The 13,631-nt window shown below is 41.5% G+C and overlaps 1 protein-coding gene across 1 annotated transcript in view; it reads left to right on the plus strand.

Moving 5' to 3' along the window:
• The window catches only part of LOC310951185 (plexin-A1-like), a 264,511-nt gene that overhangs the window by 194,222 nt on the left and 56,658 nt on the right, over positions 1–13,631 (plus strand). Inside the window, exons 11-14 of the mRNA XM_083919308.1 lie at positions 626–849; positions 9,230–9,381; positions 10,762–10,882; positions 12,354–12,490. Of these exons, the coding sequence (XP_083775434.1) occupies positions 626–849; positions 9,230–9,381; positions 10,762–10,882; positions 12,354–12,490 (634 nt within the window). The remainder of the gene's footprint in view (positions 1–625; positions 850–9,229; positions 9,382–10,761; positions 10,883–12,353; positions 12,491–13,631) is intronic.

Consider the following 13,631-nt stretch of genomic DNA (forward strand, 5'->3'; position numbering starts at 1 on the left):
CTACAGTGCATTATGAAGGCGTTCATAGTGTATTAAATGCATGTATAATGCTTCATGCCTGCACTTGTACACACGCACAAAAGGCTTTCTGATTCACTATATCAACAGTCATAAAACATTACACTGGTGAATGTAAATTATAAGTTCAAGGGTTTTGTCTAGTTAAAATGGGGCTTATAATACATTGTGACTATCTATACACACTTCAAGCAATCAGCTGTAGTAATGTAATTTAGTAAGTTATCATATCAGCTATATGTTAAGTAAAGTCAAGTACATAGTGGTGCGTCCATGATAATGTATGCTCTATCATATTCTTTCATTGTTGATAATATGTAAAGGTTTATTCATTTCCATGCATTTAAAATATTTTATGCTGAATTATAGCATACTATGACTCCTTACTGAAGTTAGTTATTGAGGTGTGTATAGGTGAGTATACTGTATGTAATACTAATGTATTATGACTGTTGATATACTGTAGTGCCACCAGGCATCGTTCATTATAGTTCATTATAATGCACTATGAAAGCACTCATAAGGCAATATAGATATGGTCTTCATAAAAAATGTCATCTCCAGTCACACCAAATCTGTCTCTCTCCCACTCTCTCTCTCCCGCTAGCCCACCTGTACAAGTGCAGAGCGTTGAGGGACAGCTGTGGTATGTGCCTGAAGGCTGACCCCAGATTTGAATGCGGTTGGTGCGTCCAGGACAGGAAGTGCTCCCTCAGGCAGGAGTGTACGGGTGGAGGAAATTCCCACCTTCCGCTTCAGCTGGCTGAAGGCGGAGGATGGATGCACGCAACCTCTGGAAACAGCCGCTGCACCCATCCCAAGATCACTAAGGTACGTGTGCATGTGTGTTTCTTTCAATCGCTTCATACATATATTACGCCACCCATCGTGTATTGAACAGGCAGTGTGTGTTTTTCAGAGGATAATAATGCACATTTAGGCTACTTTTTTACTACTTTAATATACTGCTTAATGAGGAATGGTTGCCAGGAAGATGAAGACAGACTGCTGGCTTATTTTCAAGGAGAACAGAACATGTTGTAAATCACAGAAGGGTTCACATAGAAATCACATGTTGCGGGCAGCATTTTTTATGATCCAGCGCTTAAAACATGGAGTTTGATGTTACACCTGCAGTTGATGGAAAACAAAATTGGCTCTGACCTCTTTTCTTTCAAACAAAATGCAACAACCCAAAACCCAGCCCCGAAGCACATTCATCACTTCCTCAGCTAACATAGCTGGAACTTAAACCAGAGGTGTGTGTGGTTCCCAATGAAACGTTGAAGGCCCAGTCAGTGGCTTTTTGACCATTTAAATTAAAGGTGCAATCATTCTAATGTACTTTGGCCTGTTTTACGGCAAGATGCAGTCATAAAACTTTAAAGTCTTTCAAAATGAACACTGAGTTCAAAGATGGCTGTGACCTCAGCAAGGGCACTGGAAATAAGGGGATAGGAAGAAGGGGGGAAGGGATTTGGCGCCAAGGCTGGTATGATCCCACCGCAAGATGGTTTGCGATGATGTTTAAAACCATTAAGAAGATGCCAACTTCTGCAAATATCAAAGGTCTGCCCAGACCTGTCTGTTCTCCTGTTTTAATGAGGATCTATTTGTGAAAAAGCAAAAGCAACTGTATTTTCTAACTGTTCATTTTGGGGTCCGGGTGAAAAACATTTAGCATCCTGCTGTGCTTTTTCAGTTCTTTGCCATGGCATGGTATGTGTATTACAATTTTAAAGACTTAAAGACTTATTTTGGAAACAATAAACACACGCAAGTAATATTGTATCACGACCGTGCAAATATATGTATTTTTGAGGCTGCAAAGTGACGGCAACCTAATTCGACTGAGTGTTACTCAACAGGTTCAACATCAGTAGGGAAGAAAAAAAAACACCCACAGTTGGCAACAACTAAAATAATTCCTTCTAATCAAAACTCCGGTTCTATAATCACCTGCGAAGAACAGCAGCGCGGCTTCTTTGAGCACCGTATCATAATCTCGTCAACTTGTGACAAGCGTTAAGTCACCTGCGGAGATCCAAGGCTGGTAAACCTCGATAGGCCGTTGCATCAGCTCTCTTTGTCGAAGCCCCCATGGTCACGAAAGCCCTACGTGCCCTGAACTGAGAATGAAAGCTGCTCCATTTTAATGTGTTGCTATTAAAACACACACTTGTTGGGACCTTGTGCCTGCCCTTGGCACAGAAATGGTATTATTACTCACTGTTACATCAAACTGCTGCTCTAGAGACAGAGGCACGTAGGGGTTTGTTTGGTTTCAGGTATCTTAGGTGTCTTGTAGGTGTGTTCATTTTTGTATGTCCCTTTCTCTCTGTGCATTAATGCTTTTGGAAGAGTGGAGTGGAAATTGTTTCTGTTTTCTTCGGGCGGCTGTGGCTCAGTGACATAGAGGGTCGTCCTCCATATGGAGAGATAGGTGGTATATAGGTGGATATGCAGATGTTCACTGCCATCTGTGTGAATGTCTGTGTGAATGGGTGAATGTGACAAATACCATGAAAGCGCCTTGAGTTGTCAGAAGACAAGTCCATTCACCATTTACCATTCAATGGACACAAAATTGTGTTTATTTACATGTAAATTCCGCTCAAATGAACTGATAATTGTCTTGATATTAATGGTGTAGTCTGTATTATTTACAGAGATACCTAAATGTGTTAGAGGATGAGAAAATGACTCAAATAATAATGGGATTCAGGTTTTTGCAGTTGTTCTGGTGTGATTCCTACACAACCTGTCCTATTCTTGTAAGAATGTTGCTTCTTAATGCTTTGTGTGTGTGTGTGTTTGCGTGCGTGCGTGCGTGCGTGCGTGCGTGCGTGCGTGCGTGTGTTGATCATGCATGTGAATATGTGTTTGGAAATGCATGCATTAAAAATGCATTCACAAATTGAAAATGAAAAAGTATCTACAGTTATGAAAGGAGTGTGTGTGTGTGTGTGTGTGTGTGTGTGTGTGTGTGTGTGTGTGTGTGTGTGTGTGTGTGTGTGTGTGTGTGTGTGTGTGTGTGTGTGTGTGTGTGTGTGTGTGTGTGTGTGTGTGTGTGTGTGTGTGTGTGTGTGTGCGTGTGTGCGTGCGTGCGTGCGTGCGTGCGCGCGCGCGCGTGCGTGCGTGCACAAGGGAAGGAGAAGGAGAAGGCAGAGCAAGAGTGATGTGTTTTTATGGCACGGTAATAGGACAAGTAGAGCGAGACTTGGAGTAATAAATGTCCAAACAGTTATGAAAGCAAAAAGTGAAAGACATCTTGATATCAATAGCAGATGTCACTCTTCTATTGATTCATGGTTTCATTTTGCCCTGTTAAGTTTATATTACCTTCCAGAAGGATTTTATTTATCAAGCAGAGCGGCCATTAGCAGTACCAGGGACATCATGCACGCCAAATTCTGGGAGGACACAGTAACAGCTGAAGACATAACGGTCCTTCCCCAGAAAAAAAAAGAAAATAATAACACCATTTTCTACAATTTGACATGAATAAGAGTTTTGTAACTCAATAATCCCCCACTGTATATAAGGGTAAACAGTGTACATTTATTTACAGACATTCATGTAAATGATTTGACCTGGCATGGTTATGGAAATGACACTCGCACTCACAGAACATAGATAATAAAGCAGATGAAAGGAAGCTGCCAACATGGTAATAGCTCTGTTGTCAAAAACAATGCACAGGAAGCAACATGAGTACAGATGACACTGTGCTGACATCACATAACAGTGTCTGCTTCATTGCAATAAAAGCTCAAAGTGAGCAGTTGTGACCTGTTTAACCTGTTCAACCTCCTTGAGAGAGCCATTATCACCACTATACGTATGACTTCTATACATCATAAGTACGTATATATATATATATATATATATATATATATATATATATATATATATATATATATATAATAAGCCATTTCACTGTATGTAATGCTCTGCATGCAAGGAGTCAAGAGTTGCAAAGTAAATATTTGCATTCATCTCCTATTTTGGACTCATCTGTGGATGATTTCTCAATTCAGTATTCCCAGGTTTTTCAAATATTTGAACATAACTGCTTATAGATTATTTGTTTGAGACAGTGTTCCCAAGAAGAAGAAAAAAAGGCCCATTGGGAATTGAATTTCCCGGACTCCCCGTTTGCTTAGACTGCCTTAGCAGGATTCCCAAACTTCTGACCACATGAAGAACTTTCCCAGTTTTTAACAGCTGCTTTTAACAGCTTCCTTGGCTCATGTGCTTTTCGTTACTGTTCAGACCACAGCAAGATTACCCGGCTGCAGCACACACACATACACGCACACGCAATGTGTGTACAGGCTAGATGACTACTAGAAAACCGCTGCTATAATGTTGATGATTTGATGTGGCTACTCAGTGGTTAGGACTGCCATATAAAGGCCTCACCTCCACAGTACTTTACCTCCAGTGGACCAGGACAGTAGTAGGTAAAAGAAGTGGCCCAAGACAGGACGAAAAACATGTCAAAGATATAAAAAAAAGATGGATTGTATTTATGCTACCTCCAAAGCTTCAGGCCACCATAGACTACGGCTCCTGCTCCAGCTCTGAGGTGTCTCAAAATTGGAAAATAATGGGCATGATGGAGGGAACATCCATCTTTGCAAAGACAACATGCAATCTCAATTTTGACTATGATCCTTTACAAATATCTCACTGTCGGCTGATGAACTCCAGGTTTCAGTGGTAGCTAGCAGAGAATGTCCTAAACTAGCATGTATCTACAAGCATTTGCGATCCTTATGACAGTAGAGTCCTCTTAGATCTGTTATCCTCTTGCAGGTACATCCTTGGTCTTGTTAGTTAGTGTTTCAGTGTGGTTGTGTTGTATCAGATCACTTCACTCCCCAAACCGCCTGAGGTCTGTTTCCATCTTTCAGGGAGTCTGTACTTTACATTCCCCAAAGAGTGGTGGTTATGTGCATGAATGTGGTAGTGTTGTGTAAAATCACTGCAACATGAGTCCAAAGCTGCTTGAGGTCCCATTTCCACACTGTGGCGTCTGCCTGCATGCCCACAGACTCAGTGAGCACTGGTTATCTTGTTATGTGGTGCCATACTTTTATATAATCCAGGAGTTTCCGAGGTTCCAATAGAAATCCACTCTCGGATATCACAGAAATAATATAATTGTACACAACCAATTGCTATGAGGTGCAGTGGTCTGGCTCCATGTTTTGTTCAACATTGATCATGTTTCAGATACATAGCTAGAGATCATAATGTGGCTTATTGCAGCCAATGTTATTGCTTACTCTAGTCTATGAAGTAAAATCTACTTACAGTTGGTTTGCCAGGTTGCAAACCGGCACTTTCAATGCTAGAACTTTCATGCAAAATGACCATAATGTGCAAGGATCTTAACATAGACCATGATAGAAAAGTATAAGTATAAAGTATAAATGGAAAAGTATATATTGTACATATTTTTATTATTGATAGTATTATACTGGAAGAGGTAGCCCTAAGCATCACCAATTAAATGAAAAATGCTCCCTTAAAAACATGTCTTATGTAAATTATATGTAGGATTTAGCAGGGGTGTTCCTGTGGCAGCATGGGTCGCCCTTTAAATCTGATTGGCCATTTTAGGTGCCACCTCACTAAGAAACATGCGGGAGCGTCTTTAACAGGCTCTTGCAAGAGTGAAGCATATGAAACAGGACGATGTAAGGAATCCATTGGTGCCAACCATGTCATGTTAGCTTGTTTTGAAGAGGGCCAAAAAACGCTCCAAAGATTTTGGCCAGAGAAAAACTGGCATCTCCGTTTTCAAAGCGGTCCCTTAAACTCAAGATTTTGCAATGAAACTGGGTTCTATGGGTACTTATTACAGACTCCCTGACTTCATGATAATCCCAGACTATTTGGGGCAAAGCCATACAGTTTTTCTCATGCAGTACACATGTGTTATTTTGGCCTATAGAGTGTTGAACTGGAAAGTTGAGACTCTTGTAGATTCAATGAGTCCAATTGTGTTCATGTGTGATGATGTTAGTCCACATATGAGCCATTTCACTGTAGTGAAACCATATTTATATAAAATTTGACCTCACTGTATAACACATGGTGTTGGGATCTCTAGGATAGTCACAGCCTCATGAAACTTTACAACCACAAACCACAGGCCTAGAGCATTCAACAAACATCTTCACTCCAGCTTTACAACTGAGCCCATTACAGCCTGATGGAACATAAAGACGGTAATGTTATACGACTTGTATGTGTGCGAGCACGCATATACTTCATGCAACTTGTGCCACCCCTGTCCAACCCAAGTCTGGATACTCCACTGGCCCCAAGACATTTTTTGTCACAGCCTGGTGGCTATTGTTCATGTTTATGGTGTGATAGTATAGCTCCCATAGTTTTTCTCCACCCACTCCATCAGATGATGGTGGAAATCCCTTTTAATAGCACTCTTCTTTCTCTGTTGCCTGTCTGTCTGTGGCTCTGCCAGTGTTTATGTCCCAGGGTTGGGTGGCTAGCTGATATTGTGTTTTGCGGTATCATAGCTTCATTCTTCCAAAACCATCTGAGGCCCCATTTCCACACCCTGACATCTGTTGTCCATATCATACCCTAGAGCTTGATGGCTACTCACTCTGGTCAGTGTTTACCAGCTATTGTGTTTTTGGAACCAAACTGCTGAGGCTCTGCCGGCGCCTGAGGTTCCAGCGTGATTCAGCTTCCAAATAGTGGGCAGCATTATCCGTGGCCAGACTGCTCTCACTCTCTCACCCTCTTTAGTTCACTGCAGTTATCATTCGTTAGGTATTAGTTTTTAAACCCAAACACTGCAAACATTCAAACTACATACAGTTTCTCATAAACACATGACTGATATTACCTTGGTCTTACCTTTGGTCTGTGTATTTGTGTATTTAAAGTAATGTCTGTAATGGCATGATGCCGCACACTTTCATACTATTATTTGGAAGCTTACTGGCAAGATTAAGGTTTAGCTCATTAAAATGAATCTTTTTTTTGTACACGATATATTACATTTAGGGGCGCACTCACACTGTCCTTCCACACCGGGCCAAAACAGGTTTTTCGGGTAAAGCCTAGTGCGTTTGACCAGTGTGAGTGCAACCGCTCCGCGCATAACTGCGGCCAGCTGGCCGTCCACGGCCCGTCTGAGGTGGGATTTTGTAAAGCACGTTTGCACATGCGTGCGCACGTGTACGAGCACGAGAACGAGGCCTACGGCGGTTCTGACGTCATTTATGTGCGCCTGTTCGGACATAGAAAATAGAAGGACGGACCATGCGCGGACATTTAACAACCACAACAATGGTGGCGAAAGGTTCACGTTGGTGTGATGTGGAGGTGGAGTGTTTACTGCAGATTTGGTCGATGAGAATATTCAAAAACAGTCGGACAAGATGCACAAAAACTCTGAGGTCTATGGAAAGATTTGTAAACAAAGTGACGCATCACGATGACGTCAATCAATGCGTGTGATGTGTTACGGCGTGATGAGGTATAGGCAGCAAGAAGCATTTGCGCGAGGCCCAGGCAGTGTGTGTACAAGCGGCCTGGCCAGCGGGGGGAGAGGGACGGGGGGGACAAGTACCCTAAAGCCCGGGGCGCGGTGCGGAAGGACAGTGTGAGTGCGCCCCTAATAAGATTAATTGTCCATGTATTTTTTTATGTAATATTAGCATTTGACTTTCTTTTGTTTTTAGAAATATAAGTTGGTCAAAATCTCTTTTGATACCACCACTGGGAATTGCCAAAGTTAGAAATATTCAAATTGTTAGCTTCTTTAATCTTTAATGTTATTCACTGACTTTTTTACTTCTTGCTATCAGGCAAAGCGTTAAATTTGTAAATTTATATTTAAGCTTTTCAATTTTCATTATTTTTCCATTTGTATTACCATCATTTCCCACTGTCATTTTCTATTTAATATCTTACATTCAAGCTTTCAATTGAATCAGTTTCATTTAGATTTATCCATTTCCCACTTTCTAATTTCCGGCTTTAACTTTCTCAATATTCCCTTTTAATTGTATTTCTGTGGAAAATAACTATCCATATTTATGGCAATGTAGCAGAGTAGACTTAAAGTTGCATATGCAAACCCTGGACCATCTGGTTACCTTTCTGTGGAGAAAGTAAGTGGGTATTGCTCTTCCCTTTATCAAAAGTGCCATTGACCTCCAGCTGTTCCGGTGGTGCTGCCATTAGCCAACAGTATAGTCATGGGTTCTTGAAGCAGGGTGCAGAAGGGTTTGGATCTCCGCTGACTTTCTCTGCATAAAAGTTCAATCTTGTGTGTCTGGTAAGACAATCGATTATTCCCCAAAGCAGTCCACACTGTTGAAATCACCATTTGTGGTCTGTTGTTTGCTAGTGTCTGAAATTTAATAATAACACTATGCTTCCGTACTGTACTGTCGGCGGCTGAGTTTGCATTTCCACACTCTGATGACTGCTCAGCCAAGCACTGCAGGAGAACAGGGCAATGGACAGATTACACATAATTACCTCGTGATGCTTGTTAGGGATTAGGTTTGTGTGTGTGTGTGTGTGTGTGTGTTTGCGCTGTAGTGTGTGTGTGTGCTTGTTTGTGACAGCCACCGTCCATCAGTCACCATATTTGTTTTGTCACACCACACCTGTCCCCGTTACGCGCCATAATCTGGCTAGATAAATCACATTATGGTTCAGCAATGTGACTGAGCGTACAGCGCCACAGCCCCGCCGACGGAGCCAAGCCATGTAATAAGTTTCAATTAAACCCCCAAGATGATGCCTTTAGTTGGTGCCTGTTTGGGTCTTCTCTTTATCTCATTTTCAGTGGCTTTTTTTATTTCAAAGCCAGGAGGGTGATTTTTCTTCATTAAAACTTAAATCATCTGAAATGGGAAATTCTGAATGGTGTGTGTGTGCGTGCGTCTGTGTGTGTTTGTGCGTCTGTGCGTGTGTGTGTGTGTGTGTGTGCGCGTGTGTGTGTGCAATCCGTTTGTTTGGTGGCCATTTGTAGTTGAACGGGACAGCATATGAAACTGAATACATTTTGTGTGTGTATATGATATATTATCTCTTTTTTTACACCTTCCTGCTCTTTTGCCTCTCTTCTGTACACTCTTCTTCCATTCTTCCATATTCTCCCTTCCTCTATCCATTCTTACCTCCACCCTCCATCCTCTTGTTGCTCCAGTTGTTCCCTGAGACGGGGCCCCGCCAAGGGGGAACCAGGGTCACCATCCTGGGGGAGAACCTGGGTCTGCAGTTCAGAGACATCCAGATGGGTGTCAGGCTGGGCAAGGTACCCTGTGTACCTATTGAGGAGGAGTATGTGAGCGCAGAAAGGTGAGTTAAGGAACAGAGGACACACACCGATACTCAAACACACACCCACGAGCACAGAACATTCACAAACACAGATGAATGCTTTGGCACACACACACAGGCACTATTGTCCGTCACTGCCAGATCTGAGAACGCACACACACACACACACACACACACACACACACACACACACACACACACACACACACACACACACACACACACACACACACCACATGCAAGAGCAACCAGTACCTCTCTCATCCTGACCAATCGAACCACAGTAAATGTCAACCAGAACAGATTTTTGTGAAGGTGACCATGCACCCTCATTCAGCAGCTGAAAAGATAGGGGTATTAGTTTGTGTGTGTGTGTGTGTGTGTGTGTGTGTGTATGTGTGTGTAAATTCCATCTGTTGTTCCCCTCCATTACTCCTTACATATGCTATTTCCCTTATTTTTCTCATCCTGACATTTACTCCTCTGCAGGATCCCACACGGCTGAGGGATTGAGTTCACACAGATCAAACAATCTCTCTGTAGTGCAGTTAGTTAGGAAATGATGCATGTTGAAATAGAGGGCATCTCTATTCCAATATTACACACACATCAGTTATTTTACACATCACTCCTGACACCCATGCACCCCTCCAACATGTCGAGAGACTGTTTTATACCCCCCTCCCCTGTGCTAGTCAGCTTCTCCCTGTTTACTTTATTCAGTTTTCAATACAATTCCGTATTAATAGTGCAATAATTTAATATTACTGCTCATTTATGTCACATACAGTCATACATATTTTATCTTGTACATTTTCTCTACATTTAACTTCTCTCATTTAATTTTCCGTGGATTTTATTTCACCTGTATTCTTAAATCTACCTCATATATATATATATTTAACTAAGAGTTTATTGTTTACTGTTTATTGTTTTTTAATACTTTCTGTATTTATTTATCAAAGAGTTTATTGTTTATCTTATACTGCATTTTTTCATACCTCCCCTGTGTTTTTGTAAGCTGCTGTAAACTCAATTTCCTTGCGGGAGTTCATCCCAAAGGGATCAATAAAGAGAAGTCGAAGTCTAAGTATGCTTCACTGGCATGATTGTAACAAAGTTAGCATTGCCAAAACTTGAAATAATAATGACATTTAAATGGAAAAGGAACAATTCATAAAATTAGGAAAACATTTTTTTCCGTCTGAAACACATATTCACATCTATTATGGCAGATATTTACAATGCCTACAACGTCTACTGGGGTCATTCCATCACGCTGAGCCCAAAGCACATTGTGACCTCAAGTGAAAACCGTACTAGCCTACAATCAACCTCACCCTGCTGACCCTGACCTCTTACTCCCTCCTTGTAATCCCTCTGACTCTTTATCCACAGAATAGTGTGTTTGCTGAACGACGCTACCGGCTACAGGGTCCAAGAAGCTCAGGTGGAGGTGTGCGTGAGAGACTGCGTCAATGACTACAGAGCCCTGTCACCCAGGCCGTTCACCTTTGTGGTAAGCACCATACAAGGGGTCTTTAAGTTGTTCTATATGGATCATGATGATTGCTTTTAAAAAATACTCCAGTAACTTAACAAAGGGTCCAAAGAATGCTTTTACGAAGGGTTGGTGTTTAAAGCAATGGCTCTTATCACTAGTCCTAACCTGGAGTGAGCTGAAAAGGTTGACAACAATTAAAACACACATGAGGACTGCTTTCAAACAGAAGAGTTTGTAGGCTGAGGTAGATTCACTTACCAGGTAACAGTTAGCAGGTCCGTTGCTGGATGAGCAGTTAGCTTAACTCTCAGAAGTGGCGACGCCAGCATTGGTCTGGACCCTCATAATTCAATTCAATTTCATTTATAGTGCCAAATCATAACAAAAGTTATCTCAGGACACTTTACAAACTAGGTAAAGCCCACACACTATGACTTATTTATGATTTACATAGACCCAACAATTCCCCCGTAGATTACGGTGGCAACAAAAACCTTCACTATAACAGACAGGAACGTCAGACAGACCCAGCTCTGTGTCTTGACGTTTGGGGAGGAAGAAAAGGAGAGAGAGAGAGAAAAGACGGACGGATGGACAGAGAGAGACAAAGACAGACACAAAGACAGAGACAGACACACTTCCAGTAACTATAATAATATCTATAGTAATGTGACTATGACTCATATGTGATGGCAGTTAATACAACAGAATAGTAGAAACAAGCACAGCTAAGGTTATAGATTATAATAGCAGCAGGAAGCGTCATGCATTACTTTAGTTCAGTTTAGGTTGTTGTTGGATAGATCCTGAAAAAACTATAGTGCAGGAGTTGATGGGCTGGGACGTGTGAAACCTGCGCGCGGTCTCAGTATAGAAAAGGAAGAGGGACATAGGGGACCCAACTCCTAACAGAAGAAACTCAAAATATGGCTCCAAATTTCTATTTTGTTTTCGAGTTACCACTGATTAATGTTGTTTTTATTTTGGTCAGTCACAGTCAGTTAATGGGGGATCATGCTGTCTTTAAATGTGTTATTTACAGTGCTTAGAGTTGCATGTGCAACTTCATGAATACAGTAACTATTGTGCGTTCTCTCATTTTTCATGAACTGTTTTTTTTCTCTGCAATTTTCAGTTAGTATTTAGTTTTGGACTTTTTTGTTAAATCATTGACTTGTTTTTATGATTTTTCAGTGGGTTTTTTTTGCATAAATCTCCATTGTGTACCCATTGATTGGGTTTTTTTCTTTTTCGTATGAGGCATCTCAACACTGCTTTCTTTTAAAAATCACAATGGTCTAAGCGGTGCATTGAAATAACAGATCAAAACAAGATGACTCAATTGATTGGATCATAATAGGTTGTTTTTTTTACTATTTACATGTAAGTGCTGTGTTACTTGATTTCTTCTCGATTTTTCTTTTAAAATTCTGAGACTGTTTATTGTCGCCAAAGAAAAACAACATGTATTTCTTTTCTCTTCCAGACTCCATACTTTACCCGTATCCAACCATCTCAGGGGCCCATTTCTGGGGGCACCCGGGTCACCATCGAGGGAAGCTACCTCAACGCAGGCAGCTATGTGTCTGTCAGCGTCGGACCACAGCCCTGCTTCTTCAAAAAGTATGGGATTATTTCTTTTTTTGAATCTAAATGAAATTTTCATTTTCCCTGTTGGGAAATGGGAACATCGCAGCGGAGGGGACTTTAATCTGGACAAAAAACAGTACTTATAAAAGTAAAACAAGTTGATAATCATGACTGAAGGTTATGCAGATAATACGTGGAATAGATCAAAATAAAATATGTGCATTAATCAACACGCTCTATTTAAAGATGTGTGTGTGTGTACTGCAAAATAAGTCATAAAGCTATTACATGCACATGTAAGCATGTCATCAGTGTGTCAGTTTAGGATGTTTTTGTATGTGTGGGATCATGAAAGTGTGTGTGCATGCTTGTTGCTTGCACACACGCAGCATCTCTTTGTCTGCATTCACACAGGCTTTCCCTAATCTGGTGCATGAAATAGTCCAAAGTACCACCACAGTTGCTTGCTTGTCAAATGCATGGATTAGCCTCTCTTAGCTAATCTCTATTGAAGCAACCGTGTGCTAGCTTTGATGTCACAGCGCTCATTCCTCACAGTAATCCAACATATTCCACTTCACCACAACTGTTCGCTCAACTCAACTCTGTCCTTATCTGTCACACCCTAACTGTGTGACGGTGTTTGTGGCATCTTGTGAAGGTTGCTGGGACATGTGTTCTTTGTGAATGGGGTTGCTATGGTTACAGGCCAAGGGACTTGATTCTCTCTCCCTACTCCTTTCTCACACACTCTCACCCTCTCCGTGTGACTACCATGGCATATAGAGGCACAATAGAAATGTGCAACAGTATATTAAAGTGCATGCGCGCACACACACACACACACACACACACACACACACACACACACACACACACACACACACACACACCGCTCCTGTGAAGTCATGGCCCAGAAAAGCAGCCACCACTCAACTGTGCTAAATACATATTAGATACTGTAGCTACCGGGGATTGCAATTGAAAATGTTATTTTGCCTATGGGACATGCACGCATGAACTCACACACACACACACACACACACACACACACACACACACACACAAAATCTCTTGCCATCCCTGCTCCAGTGTGATGACTGGTGCTGTTGATCCTTGATCCGTGTGCACCAATCATAGCAGGTCTAAACTTAATTAAATATGACTCCATATG

The sequence above is a fragment of the Echiichthys vipera genome (assembly GCF_963691815.1).
Source record: "Echiichthys vipera genome assembly, chromosome: 9".
Lineage (NCBI taxonomy): Eukaryota > Metazoa > Chordata > Actinopteri > Perciformes > Trachinidae > Echiichthys > Echiichthys vipera.